At 45.2% G+C, this 20,830-nt stretch overlaps 1 protein-coding gene across 6 annotated transcripts in view; it reads right to left on the reverse strand.

Annotated features, from left to right (window-relative positions):
* GLI2 (GLI family zinc finger 2) overlaps positions 1–20,830 on the reverse strand; it is a 197,610-nt gene that overhangs the window by 18,144 nt on the left and 158,636 nt on the right. For 5 of the 6 annotated variants that reach the window (XM_054070500.1, XM_054070501.1, XM_054070504.1 and 2 more), the window contains 5 exons: positions 11,696–11,897; positions 9,167–9,380; positions 7,448–7,561; positions 4,013–4,144; positions 262–411 (listed from right to left, as the gene is read on the reverse strand). In XM_054070500.1, the coding sequence (XP_053926475.1) occupies positions 262–411; positions 4,013–4,144; positions 7,448–7,561; positions 9,167–9,380; positions 11,696–11,897 (812 nt within the window). The remainder of the gene's footprint in view (positions 1–261; positions 412–4,012; positions 4,145–7,447; positions 7,562–9,166; positions 9,381–11,695; positions 11,898–20,830) is intronic. The other variant, XM_054070503.1, reaches the window with a different exon arrangement.

Below are 20,830 nucleotides of genomic sequence, written 5' to 3' on the forward strand. Positions count from 1 at the left end.
TGAACCTATTTTCCCCAAGGATATGCAGTTTTGACCACTAACAGCTCGACCACCATCCTTGACCACTTACCCTGTCCCTAGGGTGTAATTCGCCATTACCTATGAGCTGGACACAGAGAGATGGACTGGGCCCGAGTCAGGTGCCAGCAGGTACCCTGGGAGAGACCTGCTTGAAGCCATGCCTGTGTCTGCATACACATTCCTGTGACCAATGAAGTCGCACTTGCTAAATAAATCCAACATGCATTCCTGCCAGCTCACCGTGCACTTGTGTGGCTTCTCTCCAGTGTGCCTTCGCATGTGCACTACCAACATGTACTGAGCCTTGAAGGGCTTCTGCTCCCGCGTGCAGTCCTGCCAGCGGCAGACGAACTCCTTCTTCTCCCCGTGGATGTGATCATTGTTGATGTGCTGGTAAGACAGAAGGAAGAAGCAGGTCACTGCTGGAAGAGCTGATGCCAGCAAAGCACACGTGGTGCTTCAAAAGCCAGCTGTTCCCTCCCCAGCGCTTGTGGTCAGGCGTTGCACCTGGGTGCCAGGTGCACAGATAACACCAGGGATGGGGGAGCCATATCTGTGCTCTGGTGGGTCCTGCAGGGGAAGGTGCACTGGTCTGAGGGATGAGTTTGAGGGAAGTCTGAGTTTGACCCCAGAAGCCAAAGGAAACCAAACTGTGGACTCCCAGGTGAAGCGCTAGGTCTAAAGCAGTTATAAATGGGAGGTTTGCAAAAGTAATGAGGACCCACTGAGCTAGGAAGAGAGGAATCCCCTCAGTGTCTCCTGGGGAGACGCAGCTGGGACCCTTTCCTGAGGTGTTGCTAGAGAATGGGGGAAAGGAGAAGACAAGCCTAAGCTGGACTCAATCTTAAAGGTCTTTTCCAACTTAACTGAATCTCTGATTCTATGATTCTAAACCTGCTTGCACACTAGCCCATACACCAGCCCTAGACATCCACCTGCTGTCCAGCATGGGCAGGTGGCAGGAAATTACAGCATCTGTGAGCTACGCACCAAGGAAAGCTCGGTGGTCTCAATTACTGCTAAATACTTGAGTCCCCCAAATCCTGTGCTGGTGTGCTGAAAAGCCAGGCCCAGAAGGGCACCTTCATCCACCCTGGGTGGATGACGAGGGTTGCCTTTTCCCAGCCCAGGGCAGATGAAGCCTTACCAAAAATAAACAGAGCTGGAGACCAGCCCATCAGCAACATCATTCCTGCAGAAGCCTTGTCTCTCTGAATGGGGTCTCAATGCCAAAAATAATGTCTGTCCTCACTCCTGCATTTTTTGAAGACGTTCACTGACAGGAAATCCTAAAATAAACCACTTTGGGTTTGGGTTTTATTATTTTTTTTTTTTTGGACTGAGATTTTTCCAGCCTTCGTCTCCTGGCCAAGGCCAAGCACACATGTTGCGGCTTGGGATGAGACTCTCTCAGGGTGGCAAGGCAGCATAAGGACACAAAACCATGTTAAAATAGAGTCATTAGCCTTCACAGTCCTGGGTGAATCTAGCCCTGGCATTTTGTGTGCCACTACCCAATCCAGGTGCTTGCTTGAGGCACCAGGTCTACCCAGGGGCAAGAAGTGCATGTTGCTCAGCTGGTGGCTCAGGCACCATGGGTAAACACCAAGAGCCAAAGTTGCGTGCCAGGAGGGTCAGGGAAGGCTGGGTTTGGGAGAGGCTTGGGATAGGTTTGGAGATCAGCTGCCTACAGTTTTGTTTTTATAACATGGCGTCAATGTGAGAGATTAGCCTTGGTGGAAATCTGGTCAAGCCCCCAGGAGACCCATGGACATGCTAAACCATGTCCAGATCAAAACGGGAAGATATAACTCCTGGCTCTGTTTGCGTGGGAGTCTGACTTGCAAGCAAGACTATGCATGGCAGCACTAGGAGCTGAGGAGCGCACTGGCTTGCCTGTTCAGTCCTGCTTAGGCCAGAGGAAGACACATTTATGGGAGGGGGACTGTAGTACTCCTTCAGGCTTATTAACTCATGGTTGCCCAACTCACCACACTTCAGCTACAGCTCCATAGCCCTCATCAAATCTCCACCTGGCTGGAGGCTTTGCTTAGGCTTCTTTCAAATTGTGTGACCTTTGGGGCTGGAAGCAGCAGTAATGCTGGCAAAAGTACGTCCTCACTCCTGCTGTTCTGTGTTGATACGCACTTCTCCCACAAGCACGTTGCCCACTGTGTGTGGAGAATGGAGCCTGCATGCCCAGGTACTTTGCTGTGTACACAAGCTGGAATTTTTTCAGGCATGGTGGGATACCACCTTCTTAGAAGTTGGCCCATGACATCTGTATTTCATTTGCATGTCTATTTCGGGCATCCTAAATCCACAACCCCATGTTGCTAGTAATCATAGTATAGAAGCCTCCATTTTTTTTAACCTTCCAAATTTAGGAATATCCTGGACATTCCATGAAATATTTTTCTTTGGGTTTTCTCTTGAAATAAATTGTGCTGAGCTGCCTAGATCTGCCCTGCACTTTGCTCTGGGCACACTTAAGGAGTTTTTCTTATGTTTGAGAGGGAAATGCAAAAATACTGCTGGACAAATGTGAGCCCAGCCCATCTGAAAAGGCTGCTGTGGTTTAACCCTGGAAAAGCAACGCCCTGTGGCATGCAACACACAGCCCATTAAGCACATTATCATTCATTTGGCCCTGAAAACCATTTCCAAATTTGTCTGTACTCAAGGACTCGTTGCATTGAACCAGTGACTTCTGGCAGAGGTGGGCAGATACTAGCCTTAGATGGAAGAAGAGCACATGCCCCAAACTATCATTTAAAGCGTGGTCCCTCTGTTTTAAGCTAATGTTTGTGTGCAGACCTTGGGGAAACGGAGACTGACACCTACTTGGCGGCATCTAAACATGACTAAAATGAAGACATATAAAAAAGGATGAGAGCAGACATGATCCCTCGGAAAGAGTGAATTACACATGGATGGGCCCTGGCAGGCTTGAAGCCAGGCTAAGGCAAGCAGCAAAATGCCAAAGGGAAAGAAAACAGCAGCTCTTGTCACAGAATTTGCTCAATTCAATACTTTGCTGCAAGCAGCAGGGTTGTTGGGGATGGTGATGTCCCAGCAGCTCCGGGCTGGCTTTAAACAAATGGGGTCAAACTACAGACCCAAAATGAGACTGAGAGGGCGTAAGGCTGGAGGCAGAATGAGCTCAGACACAGATGGTGTCTGATTTCACAGGCACTGGCTCCAAGTTTGAGGCATTTCTTGACCTCAGAAGGCAAAGGAAATCAAACCATGGATTCCCAGGTGAAGCAAAGCACACAAGAGGTTCTTGGAATTAACTACAATAGAAAATCAGATTAATTACTTAGTTTGAGGATCCTTCAGAGGGCAGTTCTGATGCTGGTTTAGTGACAGTGGTGATTACAGGAGCCCTATTTCCCAATTTTCAAAAGATCAACTCCCTTTCTCTATTTCAGATCCTGATGGAGACACTGAAGCACACCTCCAAACTCTGGAACTGCTCTGTTTTAGTGAGAAGGATGAGCTGAGTAGGTCAACTTAGCATCCCCTAAGTGATAAGCAGCCCCACAGCTCATGTCACAACAGCATAAAAGGCTTCCACAGCCTGGGCAAGGTCCGAGGACAGTATGGACAATCCCTGGCCCACTGCTGGTGTGGGTGAGTGAGGAAGTTCAGTGAAGCCAGCCAAGGAAGAGGAAACGCCTCAGTCTCCTTCCCCATTTTCAGACCAGGTCCTTTGCACGGAGCCTTCTGTCATTGGGTTGTGCTAAAACTGCAGCTTCAGCAGCTGAGAAGAGAGCAACATCAAATAATCTATGAGAGGCTTCCTGCAGCTCAACTCCCCAGGGAGCAGCGACCTGCTTTGGCAGTGTTTACACACTGTATCTCTGATTTGCACCTTTAGTAGCTCCCAGAGTGAGTTCTGGCTGTACAGCAGCTAGTGATAAAAAATGAGGACAAGTGCACAGAAACCCAAATTTATCGCTGGGGTTTCCTCCCAACCATTACTCACATGGACGAGCTGCTCTTGAGTGTCATATTCCTTTGTGCACCCTTCCCAGTGACAGTTCGTCTCATAAATAACCTCCGGCTCCTGTTTACATTCATCCTTATCTAGATCTTCTTTCAAGTCTGTCAGATGCTCCTGCAACACACAAGAGTGCATTGTATAAGATGCTCATTGTGGCAACAGAACATCCTTGATTACAGCAAAATAATGAGTTACAGAGTTTTGATAGAAATGGGTCAGAGTTAATGACAAGACACGAAACAGCCCGAAGCCATGGCTGCAGCAGTAGCGGCTCCAGCCAGGTGGTGGGCAGTCACAGGAAAGGCTAAAGAAAGAAAAAGGCTGGCTTTTGACCTTTGGTTTCATCATTTGCTGGACCAAATCTTCTGATCTGGGGGTGTGGACAAATACAAGCATGAAGAAACCACAGAGCAGTCAGAGGCTAGTGGTTACCACACTCACCTGACACGAGCTGGGGAGCGGGAGCTCCTGTTTTATGCGTCTTTCAATAGAAGAGAAAATTGTGCCTAACTCTAACTCAGAAATTTATGCCTGTAGGGTGCTCCACAGGGACAAAGTTGTGAGCCCTCAAAACACTTCTTTGAGATAGGTAAATTTGGGAAGTTTGAGCAAGACTCCGTGATGAGTGGGTTGCAGAGCAGTGCTCTAGAGGGTCAAGACTCATAAGTGAGTTAGTTTAATGCTGGGCATGCCTTAAGCTCTCTCCTTAAGTTCTCTACCTAGCCAGCCCCCCAATGCTATGAGGATTAAAGCATTGACACCTGCATAATAGTGTAACATACAACATAATCTAGAGGTAAGGACAACTGTTGGTTTAGTGTGCGCCAGGCACTCGCACTATAGACAATGCAATCGGCAGCCAATACTGGTTTGGGAATTTAGCAATACAAAACCCTGCAGATTTTGACCCCCTTTATTCCCTTTCCTCCCAATTACTTCCACTGCCCAGCACAGTGCGTCCCACCCTTCAGGACGGATTTAGACAGGAACATCTGGGTGACTAACCACATCAGACACTGATCATCATGATCTGATGTTCCAATAGTCCTCATATGTGGGTAGACACAGCCCGACCTGTCTCTAACTGCCTCTGACGTGCCCAAAACTTCCTGTCTGCCATCTCCTTCCTCACCAACACCTTTCCAATGCCTACTGAGAGGCTGCAAAGATTAATGACTTTATGGTGTTATATGGCTTGGAAAGTGAGATGTACTGTACAGAAGTTCAATAATTTTCACTGACTAGCTGATGACATACATGCCAGCTATGACTTTTCAATTCAAAAGCTCAGATACGGAGAGGAAGAGATTTGTTTTAATTAACTATTAATTTTTTTAAAAGAAGTATTGTAAGGTGGCTCTTGGGACAGGAGATCGTAGTAATATACAGAAAGACTTCTGGAGATTCAAACTGTATCAGGGCCCAGAACCATACTGTGAGAAAGTTCAAACAGCAGCTTCTTGTTCCTGCAATTCCTATTTGGTTGAGCTGTGAACATTATTTTTGCTGAAACATTTCTCTCCATGTGGTCTCTGGAAAAGTGAATTTTTTGTACTAAAAACATTATTTTGCCAAAATTTTATACTGTCTGTTGAAAAAATGTAATTGGTTGAAGAGGATGGACTTGTTTAGTTTCTGGCTAATTAAACATTAATCTGAATCTGTACTGGAGCTATTGAGGTATCATAAGAGCACAGTAACACAGGTCTTTCATGCCTGTCGCTCTACTGTGTTCCACAAATCTTGTCTGGATTGCATTTTTTATAGCACAGGCCATCACGGGAGATACTGTCTGGCCAAAGATTTTAAACACCCAAACCACAATTCATATGAGGCGTTTCCAGTACAGCATTTCCAAAACAAAACACACACATGCATGCTTTTTTGGGATGGCTAAGCTTCATACCCTGCAAAAAATGTATCAGTAATTAACCAACTGTAACTCAAATTTTCAGCAGTCTCCTGCAGAACGTGAATTCCCAAATTTAACAAGCTGCTGCTGCTTAGACTAACTGAAGAGGAGTCACTACTATGTTCAGTTTTTCAATCCGTTCTTGCCAAGAATGGATTGTCTCTCACAAGGTACGTTCCAGTTATTTCCCAGCCAATACCAAAATGCTGCAGGACACGAAGCCTACATTTCCCTAGGGGAATTACTTCACAGATCTCCTTGTTAGGAACTATTACACCAATTAGCGTTCATTTTCCTTTTCTTAATTTCACCTTGCTATTCTAATCAAGCCTCCTTGCACCACTTTAAATGATTCTCCCCCTCCTTTCAGTGCTTATTTCACATAAGATTCAGCAGACGAAACTCTGGGGCAGAGCTGCAGGGCTGAGCCAGGCTAATGCTACCCAAGCACTCCTTGCTGTTGGGTGCGCTCCTCATCAAACTGGAGCAGAGAATGGAGGATGACAGCCGTCAAGCAAGCAGCTCTCTGTCCCAAAGCTCCTCTGATAGGGATGCTTGAGAAAGCAGATGATGGCTTTCAGATCTTTTTTCATTTGCTACAAGAAATAAACATGTGACCCTATTAGCCTGGGTGGTAGCCAGATTGGTTTTTGGGGGCATATGCTTCTGCAGCACATAGATTCACTCCTAAACTCAAAGCCCCAGAGATGCCTTTTTGCCCTAATCGTGCTGACTACAGCATGTTTATCTTTCCCTGATATGCTATCTTCATCAATTTTACCAGCCCCCTGATGACTGCACACGTTGCTGTCCCCATGCATCATGCTGAGACCTGCTCCTGAACCAGGGCAGAAGCAGAAATTTGTCATCAACTCTTGCGTTCGCTTGACAATAACACGGCCTAATATTTCATGAAAATGAAGTGCCCAGAGCACTCCTGATAGTTTACAGTTGTGATAAAGGACAGTCAGATGGATACTGTCAGCCATTAAACAGTTTGCAATCACAGAGCTCTGCAAAGAAAGCAAAGGCCTTTGGGCCCTTCTTGGTGTCAATTATTGTGTCACCAGTTTAAAGGATGTTTCTAGGAGCAATGCCTGGTTGAATCAAGAAGTCGTAGGGGCAAGCTTTCTACCTACATGCAAGATTCCCTCACAATCTATGTTTGCTCTGAGACACTAATGCTGCTTGCTTTGCAGCAGAGAAAACTCAGACATTTTTGAAGTTACCACACTTGAAAAATTCCCTCCCTCCTTTTTTTTTATCCAAGCACAGCAACAGCAAGCTGAGTTTCAAGCACCCATCGAAGGCTTCCCTCAGTCACTGAAGCTCTGTCCTGTGTCCTGCTGGGACTTCATACTCCAGAGACACCTGCCTACCTGGCAGACTTTCACGTCTTGCTCCCAGCTGCAGTAAAAAGTGCCAAGAGTATCATTCCCAAAGACAATGAAATCCAGCAGCTCACTGCCTTAGCCCCACAACGCATCTCACACCAAGAAGATTACCTGTGTGGTTGGGGATGCTGGGGGCAAGCCCTCAACTTCAGTCTTGACTTTGCTGCGCTTGTTAATTACTGGATTGACTGTGCTGCTCACGGCTGACTCGCTGCTCTGTTTGCTCTAGGAAAGAAAATGAGGCAAAATATGGCACTGGGTTTTGGGATGAGAGACTGGCTGCAGCCCACCTCTTCATTTAAAGTTATCTGAAAAATCAGTCAAACTTCAGGAGCAGCCGGGACAATGGGGTATTGGTCTGCCGGCCGTAATTGCCATGTGGACTTGTGCAAAGCAGAGAGATGGAAGAAAGGGAAGAATCAAAGACAGTGTCAGCTTCTGCACGCTCACCAGTGAGCCTGGCCTCACTGCTACTGCTCCATTTCAGCGTTATTCAGTCCCTGTTGAAACCACCAAAACCTTATGCAGCCCCCACCCAAGCCACGATTTTATTTCTCAATGTGATGAAATGATTTGTTGAGAAAATGAATTCCTGTGGGGAGTGGGGACTCTGGTTACGTGCGAGGGCTCTGGAGGGCTGGGTGCATGAAAGGTGATGTGTATATTTTGCTAAGCTCTTCAAAAATGAAAATGACTTCAGGAGAAAAAACATCCCATTGTATGTGCATAAAATTGGAACATTAAGATTTTAAATACACTCTTGCTAATTGCTCAATATCGGTCCTGCAAGTTATTAAACAGAGACTAACTCCCAACAGCAACATTATTTTGGTAGCCAGTTTGTAAGAAGAAAACAAAACCAATCAATCAAATAACTTTCAATAACAAACAGAGTTTGCCATGCAGCAGCCAGGAGAAACCCTAAAACAATAAACCAGTCTGAAAAGCTCAGTATGATAGAACTAAAACAACAATTTGAAATGGGTGTGAAATGAGTTGAAATAAGTCTTTCGGGAGCAAAGCAACTGCAATTTAAACTGCCAGGCAATGAAAACGGGCAGGAAAAATTATTAAAAACGTGCTAGATGCATTCACTAACCCTGTATATGTGGAGGGCTTCTGCACACATGCATGTGCCTGTATGAAGTCACGGGTATTTACAAGGATGCATTTGAGGTGTGGGATTTTATACAAAATATGGCATTCCTAGTTTTCAAAATGTGACCCCTAGTTTTGCAAACCTTAACAATAAAAATCAACTGCAGGGATACCCGAAGAAAGAAAGTTACTGAAAAAGAAGGAATAATACATAAAATAGCTAGAGGACCTAGGTGGGATGCATTTATTTGTTAAAGAGAAGAGGAACAAGGTGTTTTAGAACCATCAGCATGGCTCACGCCAGTAGAAAAAAAGGAAGGAGAGACTGGTAAAGGAACTGATGGAGCTTGGTTCACAGTGTTTGGGTATTTAACCATCAAATCACTCCAGCACGTGCTGATATCGCTGGACTTCAATAGCACATATGACATGTTCAAGGAGATTTGCTGCCCGAGATGACATGTGCCTCATCTTCGAGGCTTTGATGGACCAAGGCCATTGGTTCCTGCATGGGTGTGTATGCAAAGAAGGAAGGTGGATGCAAAACTTGGCTGTGACTAATCCAGAAACATTTTGTTTGGAGGAAGAAAAGGCAGTGTAAAGGGAAGTGTGAGTGAAAAGAGAGTGGGTAAAACTCCACAGCCACCACGAAGGGTAGCACCCATTCCATAGAGAACATGCTTTCATTTCCCTTCGTCCTATGCACAGAGAGAACAAAATGGCTGTCCCTACCTGGCTGGAGTCAGAGATGCAGTTGCTATTGCTGCTGATCTGTGCTGGCGGTGGGTTGACAGAGATGACCGCCATATGCTGCCGCGGGGGGAAGGTTGGGGATGGCTGGATCAGGGGAGGAGTGTGTCCGAAGGCTGAGCTCAGGCCTCTCTGCTGAGTCAGGATCTGCTGGTACGTCACGGGGTTAATCGGGTGGGGGAAGCTGAACGCCGGGCTGAAGAAATAGGAGGAGGAAAAATGATGAGGAGTTATTTTAAACAACATTTATCATATTGGCTAGTGACTGAGACAAGTCTAGCTTCCTGAAAACTCCAGGAGATAGGCTGTGTAGATGCCTTCAAAGCCACGATATACCTGACAGTTTGCTTTAATGCAAAGACAGGACTTGTCTTCTGTGTGCCTCAGCAAACTTGTGAATCATTTTGATCCATGTATCAGACTGATGGTAATTTCTTTGCTTCCTGTGTTTAAAAACAGTCAAAGCCCTTGGCAGAGAGTGCAGAAGAAGATGGGACTTGAACACATCTGGCTTTGCAGTCTCTAGGTTTTCCCAGGCAGACGTGTTCTGCAGACTTGCAACCCTGGAGTTACGCTGTCCTGTATACAAAAAATCAGTATCACGTGGCTCATCTGGCAGAGAGCACAGCAGGGATGAATAACTATCCGTTTCACACAGTCCAAAACCATGTAGTTTACTCTGCATTCAGGTAAGGGGAGCGCTAGCTCAGGGGACTGCTGAAGTATGTCACCCTTCATATGTAGGTCACTGGTTCAGCTCCGATCTAGGTCAGCAGTGACCAGAAACACCACCAGTTCTTGGTTGCTTGGGTGCTGACTGTGGGTACCAGGTCTGAGTCAGGATGCAACAGTCAACAGCATTAAAAATGAAGCACTGCTTGTGGAAACAAGTGGTTTACTCCCAGGGTTGAGTCTCCTTCACAGTGATGAAGAAGCACAGGAGACGCTCTGCTGCCCATGCTTTTGGCAGGTGATGCACGAAACATAGACTCTCAGCCTCAAAATTGATTATTTGTCACCTTTAAGAGGTGGTTGCACTGAACCTTTACTGTCATGGTATTTTCTCTCACATCTCTAAAACTGCCCACAGTGTCAGTGTTCAGACATCAGGGCCATAATTAGCGACACACTTAATTTCCAATTTTGTTTTTAGAAAAAAATCCTTATTTGCTGGTAACCATACAATTAGTATTTCTGTTCCAAACCAGTTAATAACAACTTGACCAAAAGAATAAAGGGTAAAAGTTGCTACAGTATAAAAGAGCTCTGGGAGTTAAATACACACTACAGCAAATGAGGTGTGATGGCAGGCTGCTGCACAGCTTTGTTATGTTACAGCAAAATCCAAAAATGCCTTTCTGAAGTACTACTGGATCCTGGTCTGAGTAGTTGAGAAAGGATTTCATTCTTCCCACTAAGACATTGTTAAAATAATAATAAAAAAATCTTTTCACCTCACATTGCTGACATCTATCCTGTTATATATGTAACCCATTTTACAATTCCTGAAATTCAAGATACACCTTTAGAATACTGAGAAGAATTTCAAATCCAGTATTACAACTTGATTACTCCCTCAGAGGCAAACAACTGACCATTTGGTCAGATTCTGCACTCTACTGATTTGTTGAAAATATCAGATGCTACCCTGAAAAGCTTAAAATCTGAGTGTAAGATGAGATACTACAGGTATTCCCAGTTAAAAACAACAGGTGACAAGACTAGAGAAATATGTTTACCAGACAAGAAGTTGCTATTTGTTTAAGTTAACATTATGTTTGATTCTACAGTCAATTTCTAAATGATGCTGCTGGATAAAGTAACTGATAAAATTAATGTTACAGTTACTAATAACAATGTCTCTGTTTTCCCCTACAAATTTTAGGAGTATGTAATCTTTATAAACCCTTGCTTTGCAACATCAGTGTTAATTAGAACTAACATTTTTAACAGTTAGGTAATAAAAAGAATAATAAAATTGTGAAACTTGGGTGAAGTAATCACAGCAGGAATTGACAACAGTGAATTGCCTGGAAGAAGTGCCTTTTAATTAAGGTTTGAGCAAAACTTTACTCAAGGGCTTAGATTTGTTTTAAATATGTTTTTAGAATTAGTCTTAAATCCACCCAGGCAACATTTTTTTTAAGGATGTGGACCAATAATTTGGAGAATACTTTCAGGCAATCTCTTAAATCAGAGTCCAATTGTTCATAATCAGCATTTTTAAATGAATTTATTCTCTGTTCCTCCTTGCAGAGAGGCATGATCATACTGTAATTACTAGAAATCTGGTAATCAATAACCCCAATCCAGCAACATCTCCCTCCCATATGCCACAAAGTACCCTTCCACATGCAAAACCAGATGGGGGTCTTGATTTAATATGCTGCCCAGCCCCAACGCACAAAAGCATGAGGCTGCAATGAAGGGAAGGCCTCCCTTGCTGGAAGGGCTCCCTTCCATTTGGGACAATTATTATGCAGCTGAACAGAGCCGGTCCCAGAGCTTTACCTGATTGTCCCGGCAGATAGATGGCCGTAGGAGCCACTTGCTGCTGAACTGCTTCTGGAGTTGTTGATATATGCCACAAGAGAGTTTGGGGAGGTCCTGATCATTGTCTGGAGATCAATGCTGGCATCAGACAGCGGGGAGATAGACAGTGCTCGTTTTCGGCTTAATCTTGGAGTCACCCGTGGGCTCGAAAACCTGGACACTGTAGGAAAGAGACTTTGTCAGCAAAAACCAGCGGGTTGCTCCCTTCCTCCAGGGGGACAGAAGGTGTTGAGACCTCCTGCACTCGTGACTGCTGTGGGATGCTCAGGAGTCAGAAGCAGTGCAGGGACCAGCTGCACTTTGACAGGAGGTTTCCTCTCTGCTGGATGCTGAATGACAAGGGTCATGCAGCACCATGAATGTCCACTTGCTTCTCCCTCCTTGCGGGATAAACAGAAGCCTGGCCATCACCCCCGTTCATTTGCACCAAATTAACTCTAAATCAAGAGGAAAAGGCCCTGCAAAGTTTTCCTGAGCGCAGCTGTCCCTGTTGACTCGATGGCAGGAGCAGAGGGCCAGAGTTGCCGCACAACACAGCTGAAGCGATCCTAGGAAATGGTGCATAGGCTTGTGTGTGGAGGGAGCGGAAACCAAATGAGCATGAGCACAATGCTCACCATCCAATTAACAAAGGAGACCCAAAAGTAAATTAAGAGTTTTAAGAAAACCAATTTGGCAGCTCAGGCACGAAGTTCAAGCTCTCCCCCTCCAAAGAGACCTGCCAGTGCCTGGACCCTATTAGCAATTGTCAATCATTCGGGCATGAAGTCATTTCCAACACTGCCAGCCCCATTTGTGGATGTGCAGTACACGGCGAGTTAATACTGCACAGATTTGGCCTTCCCCAGTGTTTCGGCACTGCTGACTGGAACAAATGACTTAATCCAGAGGAAACTCTGCCCAGGCCTGACTCACCTACAAATCTCCAGGGTGGCACGGATGGGAGCTGGAGATGGGCGTTACCACAACGTTCTCAGATACCAGGGTACCAGATCCAAAGCCAGCCCCAGTCCCAGCCCTGCCCAGAACGGCTCATCTCTCCAAAGCAATGAGAGCAGCATTCAGGTCACTTGCTTTTTTAAAAAACCCAAGATTTCTAAGACTAAAATACGCTACTTGTACATGGGGTTTGGCAAGTAATCCCCATCATGCAACCAGGTGTGCAGGAGGGCTCAGTTTCTCCAGCTCCTTCAGTGACAGAATCACAGAATGGTCGGTGTTGGAAGGAACCTTTGGAGATCATCCAGTGCAATCCTTCTGCTAAAACAGGTTCACCTAGAGAAGGTTGCATAGGGACGTGTCCAGGTGGGTTTTGAATATCTCTAGAGGAGACTCCACAAACTCTCTGGCCAGCCTGATCCAGTGTTCTGTCACTGTCACAGTAAAGAAGCTTTTCCTCAAGTTCAGGTGGAACTTCCTGGGCTCTAGTTTGTGCCTGTTGCCTCTTCTCCTGTCGCTGGGCGCCACCAAAAAGACTCTGGCCCATCCTCTTGACACTTGTTCCTTGGATATTTACGTGTTCATGAGGTCCCCTCTCAATCTTCCCTTTTCCAGGCTAAATAGACTGAGCTCACTCAGCTTTTCCTCGTAAGAGAGATGCTCCAGTCCTCTAATCATCTTCATGGCCTTCCGCTGGACTCTTTACAGCAGTTCCTTGTCTATCTTGAATTGAGGAGCTCAGAACTGGACACAGTACTCCAGATGCCACCTCACTAGGGCAGAGTAGAGGGGGAGGGTAAACTTCCTCAACCTGCCAGCCACACTCTTCCTGACACATCCCAGGATACTATTGGCCTTCTCGGCTGTGAGGGCACATTAACGGCTCATTGTGGACTTGATGACTTCCAGGACTCCCAGGTCCTTCTTTGCAGGGCTGCTTTCCAGCCAGTCAACCCCTGACCTGTATTGATGTAGGGGGTTGCTCCCTCAATGAGCAAAGCATTGAACTACTTGTCTTTTCCAGCAGTGCTCTCCTCAGAAATCTTGCTGTGGGTATATCTTATTAAACACTGTGAATAAAACAGTGGCTTGCTCAGACAGGCAATATGAACTTTTTTCCTCTAGTTGGTTGGAGGGACTGATTTTGATTGCATATCACCAAATACAAGCCCCGCACTTTGCAAGAGCATAAATTTTCTGTCCTGATGACTATGCTGGTATGGGAGAAGGTGAATAGGATGTAAAAGGAGGTAAAATATATCCTGCCAGCATGACCAAAGAGTTCCTTAATTTGTATTGCCTTGCAGAAATTTTTGTCAATATTTCCCTGAGGCTAGTGATTGGGTTGCAGCCTCCCATTCTCCACATGACTCATCTGGGTACATAAGTGGCTCTGTCATGACCATGCCTGGATGCTGTGTAATCAATAGGGTGTAGCACCTTCGTGTCCTTATTATCCATAATGTCCCTTGTTGCACATGAAAAATGACTTGTCCAAGGTCCCACTGGAAGTCCAAGGCCAAGCTGTTACTTGAACCAAGCAGTCTTGTGACTTTAGTTCTACACTTAAGAAGCTTCAAGAGTTGCTAGGTGCAGTACAGACAATACTGGGGATGTTTCCTAAAAATCCAGCTGTTGTACAGCTACTAAGCATGTTTTTCTTATAGCATTTTGTATAACCACATTTTGCAGCACCACAGGGCAGGGGGAACCTTGAAAACATGACTTAAGGACCAGGTAGCAAACAGAAAGAACACACTGGTCCGTAAAAATCAATTCCTGAGTGTTACAGCTGTCCCATGATTTGGAGGAACTAGATTCAAACCTTCCAAACACTATGGAGGCAAAATTAAAATGAGTAAACAAATTCCCCTCAGTGATGGCTGATCCTGCCCAAAGGCAGGAGTGGAGCATCCCCAAACTTCATAGAACCATTGAATCATTAGGGTTGGAAAAAAAACTCTAAGATCATCAAGTCCAACAACAGTCTAACATCACTGTGCCTACTAGACCATGTCCCGAAATGCCACGTCTGCATGTTTTTTGACCACCTGCAGGGATGGAGACTCCATCACTTCCCTGGGCAGCCCCAGCCTGTTCCTGAAGGAGTGGTGCTTGACCACTCTTTCAGTAAAGACATTTTTCCTAATGTCCAACCTAAACCTCCACTGGTGCAACTTGAGGCCATTTCCTCTTGTCCTGCAACTAGTTGCTTGGGAGAAGAGACAAACACCCATCTTAGCCTCCTTTCAGGAAGCTGTAAAGAACAAGAAGGTCTTTCCTCAGCCTCCTCTTCTCCAGACTAAACACCCCAGTCCCCTCAGCCATTCCGCACAAGACTTATGTTCCAGACACTTGACCAGCTTTGTTGCCCTTCTCTGGACAAGCTCCAGCAAGTCAATGTCTTTCTTTTTTTGAGAGGCCGAAAACTGAACACAGTATTTGGGGTGCGGCCTTACCAGTGCTGAGTACAGGGGGACAACCACTTCCCTTCTCCTGCTGGCCACGCCACTTCTCATACCAGCCAGGATGCTGTTGGCCTTCATGGCCACCTGAGCACACTGCTGGCTCATGTTCAGCTGGCTGTCAACCAACACCCCCAAGTCCTTTTCTGTCTTCTCTAAGCCTGTAACATTGCATGGGGCTATTGCGTCCCAAGTGCAGGACCCAGCATTTGGCCTTGTTAAACATTGTAACATTGACCTTGACCCATAAATCCAGTTTGTCCAGATTGCTCAGTAGACTCTTCCTGCCCTTGAGCAGATTGATACTACAGCCTGATTTGGTGTCCTCTGCAAACTTATTGAGGGAGCACTCAATCCCATCATCCAGATCATTGGTAAAGATATTAAACAGAACCAGCCACAACACTGAACCCTGGGGAACATCGCTTGTGACCAGCCACCACCTGGATTTAACTCAGTTCACCACAACTCTCTGGGCTCAGCCATACAACTAGTTTTTACCCAGCAAAGAGTACACATGTCTAAGCCATGAGCTGCCAGCTTCTCTAGGAGAATGCTGTGGGAGACAGCACCAAAGGCTTTACTAAAGTCCAGGTAGACAAGATCCACAGCCTTACCTTCATCCACCAGGTGGGTCACCTGGTCATAGAAGGAGATTAGGTTGGTCAAACATGACTTGCCTTTCATGAACCCCTGGTGGCTTGGCCCGATTCCCAGCCTAGTGAACACATTCAAGACGAACCGCTCCATAATTGAGGTCAGGCTGACAGGCCTGTAGTTCCTTGGATCCTCCTTCCAGTCCTTCTTGTAAATGGGTGTCACATTGGCAAGCCTCCAGCCACCTGGGACCTCCTCTCCTGTTAACCAGGTCTGCTGATAAATGACGGAGAGTGGCTTGGCAAGCTCCTCCTCCAGCTCCCCCAGTACTCTTTGGTGGATCCCATCCATCCCCATAGACTTGTGAGCATTCAAGTGGCACAGCAGGTCACTAACTGCTTCTTCCTGGATTATGGGGGTTTATTCTGCTCTCCATCCCTGTCTTTCTGATCAGAGGACTGAATGTCCTGCAGATAACTGGTCTGACTGTTAAAGACTGAAGCAAAGAAGGCATTAAGTACCTCATCCTTGGTGGCAATGATCTGCATCCAATAAAGGATGAAGAGTCCTTGGCTCAAACTTGGTTTCACACTGGTTCATGCAATTTGGGCCCTGCCATAGCTCTGGACCAAGTAATATAAGGGTTGGGTGACTCTAGATCATAATGGTCAAAACTGCGCTCTGTCTGCAACTGTATTGATTTGAACTAATTAAACCATTTTTTCTTTTCCTTTTTATTTCTTTTCTCTCTTTTTTTTTTGTTTTGTTTTTCCTTCTGACTATAAGACATCTTGATTTAATACACAGGCCATGACCTATGAAGACCTGGGTGCTGTTCCCAGTCCCCCCCGACATATCTCTTTGAGCAAGTTGTTTTTTCTTTCTGTGTCCCTGTTTCACAGTGTCATCTATTTAGATGAGCCCCTTCAGATGGGGTTTGTGTTTTATTCAGTATATATTGCATCTAGCGCAATGGGGCTCCATCCCAGCTGGGTTGTCAGTGTTTCTGTCCTACGAATAATATGTGTCTTCCCAGATATAGATACTGTTTTCTGCATTTGCATTCCCACAGTCTCCTCCTTCTCTAACAGAAGGAAGCAGGCCAGATTTGACAGTCATATTTATCTCTGTTACTCCCACACCTCAAGGGAGATCTGTTTATTAATGTGCCACTTCTCTTGATAAATTACTAAATAGGAAGAAAAGCCGTGTACTCATTTCTCGCTGTTCCTTCCCATGATTTATGTCCACAGTGCTGGTTCAGCCATTGGTCACCATTAATTTGCATAGGGAAGATGTCCCAATGTCCAACAGAAACCTGGGTTTTCGAAGTGCTTCCACCGCAGGCACTCGTCTCTGCTGCACAAATGTATGTCATTTTTCCCCCATATAAAACTCTACTGGAAGCTGTCAGATTTGCAAGCTGGCTGGGGACCTCTCTAGCCCCAAACCAGTATTGTGCACTGTGTTGGCATCTGCTCTAATCTAGATATTGCGAGTGCCGTGGGTTATCTAAAGTGTTTGATAGCAGATCCAATAGGTTGGGCTGATGCTTTACACAAAAGTTGCTCAGGTCTTGTGGGCTTCCAGGGAAAGCTGTGACCTAAAATCATGCTATAGATGAATAATTCCTCTCTTCCCAATGACAGCCTACCCCAGGTGCCTGGATAGAGAAGAGATTGGGAAACGGAAAAGGAGTTTAACCACACAGAGAAGCACTCACTAGTGCATTTAGGAAGAGGAAATCTTTTCAAAATTAGCAGCACTAGGATTGCTCTTAATAATAAAATTGGCCTGACCTAATCCCATGATCTGAGGACACTGAGCACAACTGTTAAACGATACCAGGCAGCAGCAAACATAAGCATTAGTACAGCTGTACACACAGGCAAGGTGTACAATACAGGCTGACTGACAGCCACTCGAATACGTAAGCAAAATCCTCTGTTGCCTGAGGTCCAGTGACATTTCAAAGGAAAAATCACACACAACTTCTTCAGGAGTGACTGTGTCCAGAGAAGTAAATGAGGGCGGGATCCATTTTTTTCAGGCACAGAGATGGAGAACCCTGGGAGGATTTATCACTAGTGCTCCCTCTCTCATCTCCCCTTCAAAAATGCTGACTTATCAAAATGATCGGGGTTAGTTTCAAGACCTTTTTGATATTGGGAAAATATGTTGGGGGAACTTTCCAAACTGTCAGAGTATCCCCTTCAACACTCTTGAAAGAAAAAAAAAAATTGGTATGTTTTTCTCTTGTTGTTCTAGAAGCTGTTTTGTTCAGAAACCTAAAATCATCATAGGTTAAAATGAATTTTTAAAAAGTCACATATTGAATAAAAGTAGGAAATTATTTTAAAATTAATTCCAGTCATCTATTAGAGTTTCAGTTCTTAAACTAATCCTCTGTGCCTCTCTACCTCGGATGAAGACCATCTTTACCTTCAAGTCCTTTCCCCTGAACAGCTTTGAGAGATGGGAAAATTTTCTCACCCAGGACCAGAAAGAACTGATGGGCCAATGCCCACACAGCAAAACAAGCAATAAGACACTCTGTGAGATATTCTGTATGATTGCCCTCTCTGACGTTTGGTAATATTTCCACCCAAGTACATTTACAGGATAGGTGGTGGCTGTTTCTGTATCAATTTGCTCTGCTACTTCTACCTCTCATCATGAATGAACACCTGCTAAAGTGAGCAGATGTTTTCCATTGACTTCCATGGACTCCAGAGCACAGAATAAATATGAATGTAAAAGCTGACCTGTTTGCGACATTTCATCTATCTAACTGTATTCATCTATCTAATTCAAACGAATTCTTTCCCACCTGGAAAACGGACTATGTTTATGCACTCGTTATTTGGATATACTAACAGCTGTGATCTTATTTATTCGGTGTATATTAGCTCTGAATGGAAGAAACACTTTTTTTTTTTTTTTTTTTTAGTTTTGCAGAAGCTAAAGATACCTCCTTAGAACTCAAAATTGTTTCATATTTCAAACAACAACAAAAAAATCTTTTAGCCTTAAGTAAGACACAAGAAGCTTTAAGCCAAAAGACTGAAAGGGATCAAAACTGAGATGTGAACTGGTGAATGGAAGGGCACAGTAAAGGTTGAGCCGAAAGCTCTGAGAATTGGTTACAGCATTGTGGATGGCAGCCCATGAAGGTCAATAAAAAGTTTACCACAGGCCTTTTTCCCTGCTGCCTCTTCTTATAAGAAGTCCATTTGAGATACAATTTACAGTGTTTTAACTGGTGTGCACTGTCCTTTCCATACTGTTTCATACACAGACCCCGTCAACATATTTTAAGAAATCTTTTAGAACTGCCTGGAATAACTTTTCAGTAGAAGGAGCTTGACTTTACACCAGCATTATCTTTGCAGGGTAAGTGTAAACACCACAGCTCACAACTGAAAGCCATTTGTCTCCTGATGCAGGTGGTGTAAATACCCTATTTCTGAACTAGTAAGAATTCAAGGCTGAATTTTCAAGTGACACTGGCCACATCTGCCAAATGTCCCAGCCCACCTCTCCAGCCAGCCGAAAGCTGGGCAGAAAGTCCAGATTTCTTGGTAAAAAGGTAAAAGTTTCCTTGGCGCATCAGACCCCACAGAGCTCCGGTGGGAGGCTGGAGTAGAGGTTCCTGCTCTGTCTGCTCATTATGGCTGTGGCCCATCAGCAGGACACGAGAAGAGATGTTTTTTCCCGGAGGAAGATTTCAGACTTTGGTATTGCACTAGAAGTAGTGGCAGCAAAGCCCTCCAGAAAGGAAAAGCCAGGCACTCAGTGGGACGGCAAGGAAATCTCAGGTATTTCTTTATGGTCAAGCATGTTCTTGTGTCTTCAACTGCAGAGGGACATTGGGGAATCTACTTCCAAATGGCCAAACCCATAGGGCATGTGGGCTCACCCCGCCTTTCACTGAGACAAGTCCAGAGCCACTACTTCCCCTGTATCCCCATGCCAAGTTCTGGGATAAATACAGTGTTATCAAATGGGCCCTCTTCCTGGCTGCTCATCAAGAAAACTCCACCCTAAATGTACAGAAATATCCCCCTCCTCCCATCATCAGATTAAATCCTGGGGCAGCATAAAAACACAGGATAATCCCTTAATCGATAAGCAGCAGCCATAAACTACAAATACTCTTCGCATAACCAGTTCCATGTTGCCCTCTCCCCTTCTCCAGCAGAAACACACATCTTACTTAGACTGCAGCAGATGCTGGACATTTGTTCTGGCACCAGAGGCTGCCCTGAGACCCTTCTTTCTTCTGTCCTCAGGGCCCAATCAACTTTGCAGTTCAAGGAATACTAATGCTTCCCTCAAATCCTCACTGAAAGACAAGGCTGCATTCTTCTACTCCCAATCCACAAGGTAACTGTTTAGACAACTCAACTTGCATAAGTAAATTGAATTCTTTAGAAACCAGAGTGTAGCAGGATTCCAGACAGAGTGGTTATGGGATGCTCTGGGACTTTTTCTCTCTTCTGTACATATTTTTCTGGGGAGGAAAACAGCACTGCTGGCTAGAAATGGGTGGGAAATTTTTTCCCATTCTCTGAACCTTTTCTGAGATTTCAGCAAGTTTCCATTCTGTGCTGGGACAAAGAAAATAAATGAAAAAAAAAAAAAGATCTTTCAGAGTTATTAAGGAAGCGACTGCAAGGCGTGCCGTCTGCCCAGAGCAGCCAACAGCTGGCTTATTTGGGAAGTCATCTTCGATCCAGCATACCCAGGCTGCAACCTCCCTGAGCCGCTGGTTCCTTAAGCCCCAGGCAAAGCACTTTTTTCCTAGGTTACTGGGCTCTCTCCCTTCATCCCAATGGAGCAGTTGCTTAACATAAACCTGCTAGAGGAGAGTCCTGAACTCACCTCTCACAGACACACGCCTACTGACTGCATAACCACTGGGCTGCACAGCCCAGCTCCTTACCCAATGGCTATTAAATCATTTACTTGAAGTAGAAAGGCTCCAACAACACTGAATGAAAAGGCCAGTGAAGCTGAATCACTGTTTGACATGGCGAAATAAAAGTCCTGCTTGATGATTTGCCCACAACCCAGGCGACTGCACCAGCCG

This window comes from Cuculus canorus, chromosome 6, assembly GCF_017976375.1.
Source record: "Cuculus canorus isolate bCucCan1 chromosome 6, bCucCan1.pri, whole genome shotgun sequence".
NCBI lineage: Eukaryota > Metazoa > Chordata > Aves > Cuculiformes > Cuculidae > Cuculus > Cuculus canorus.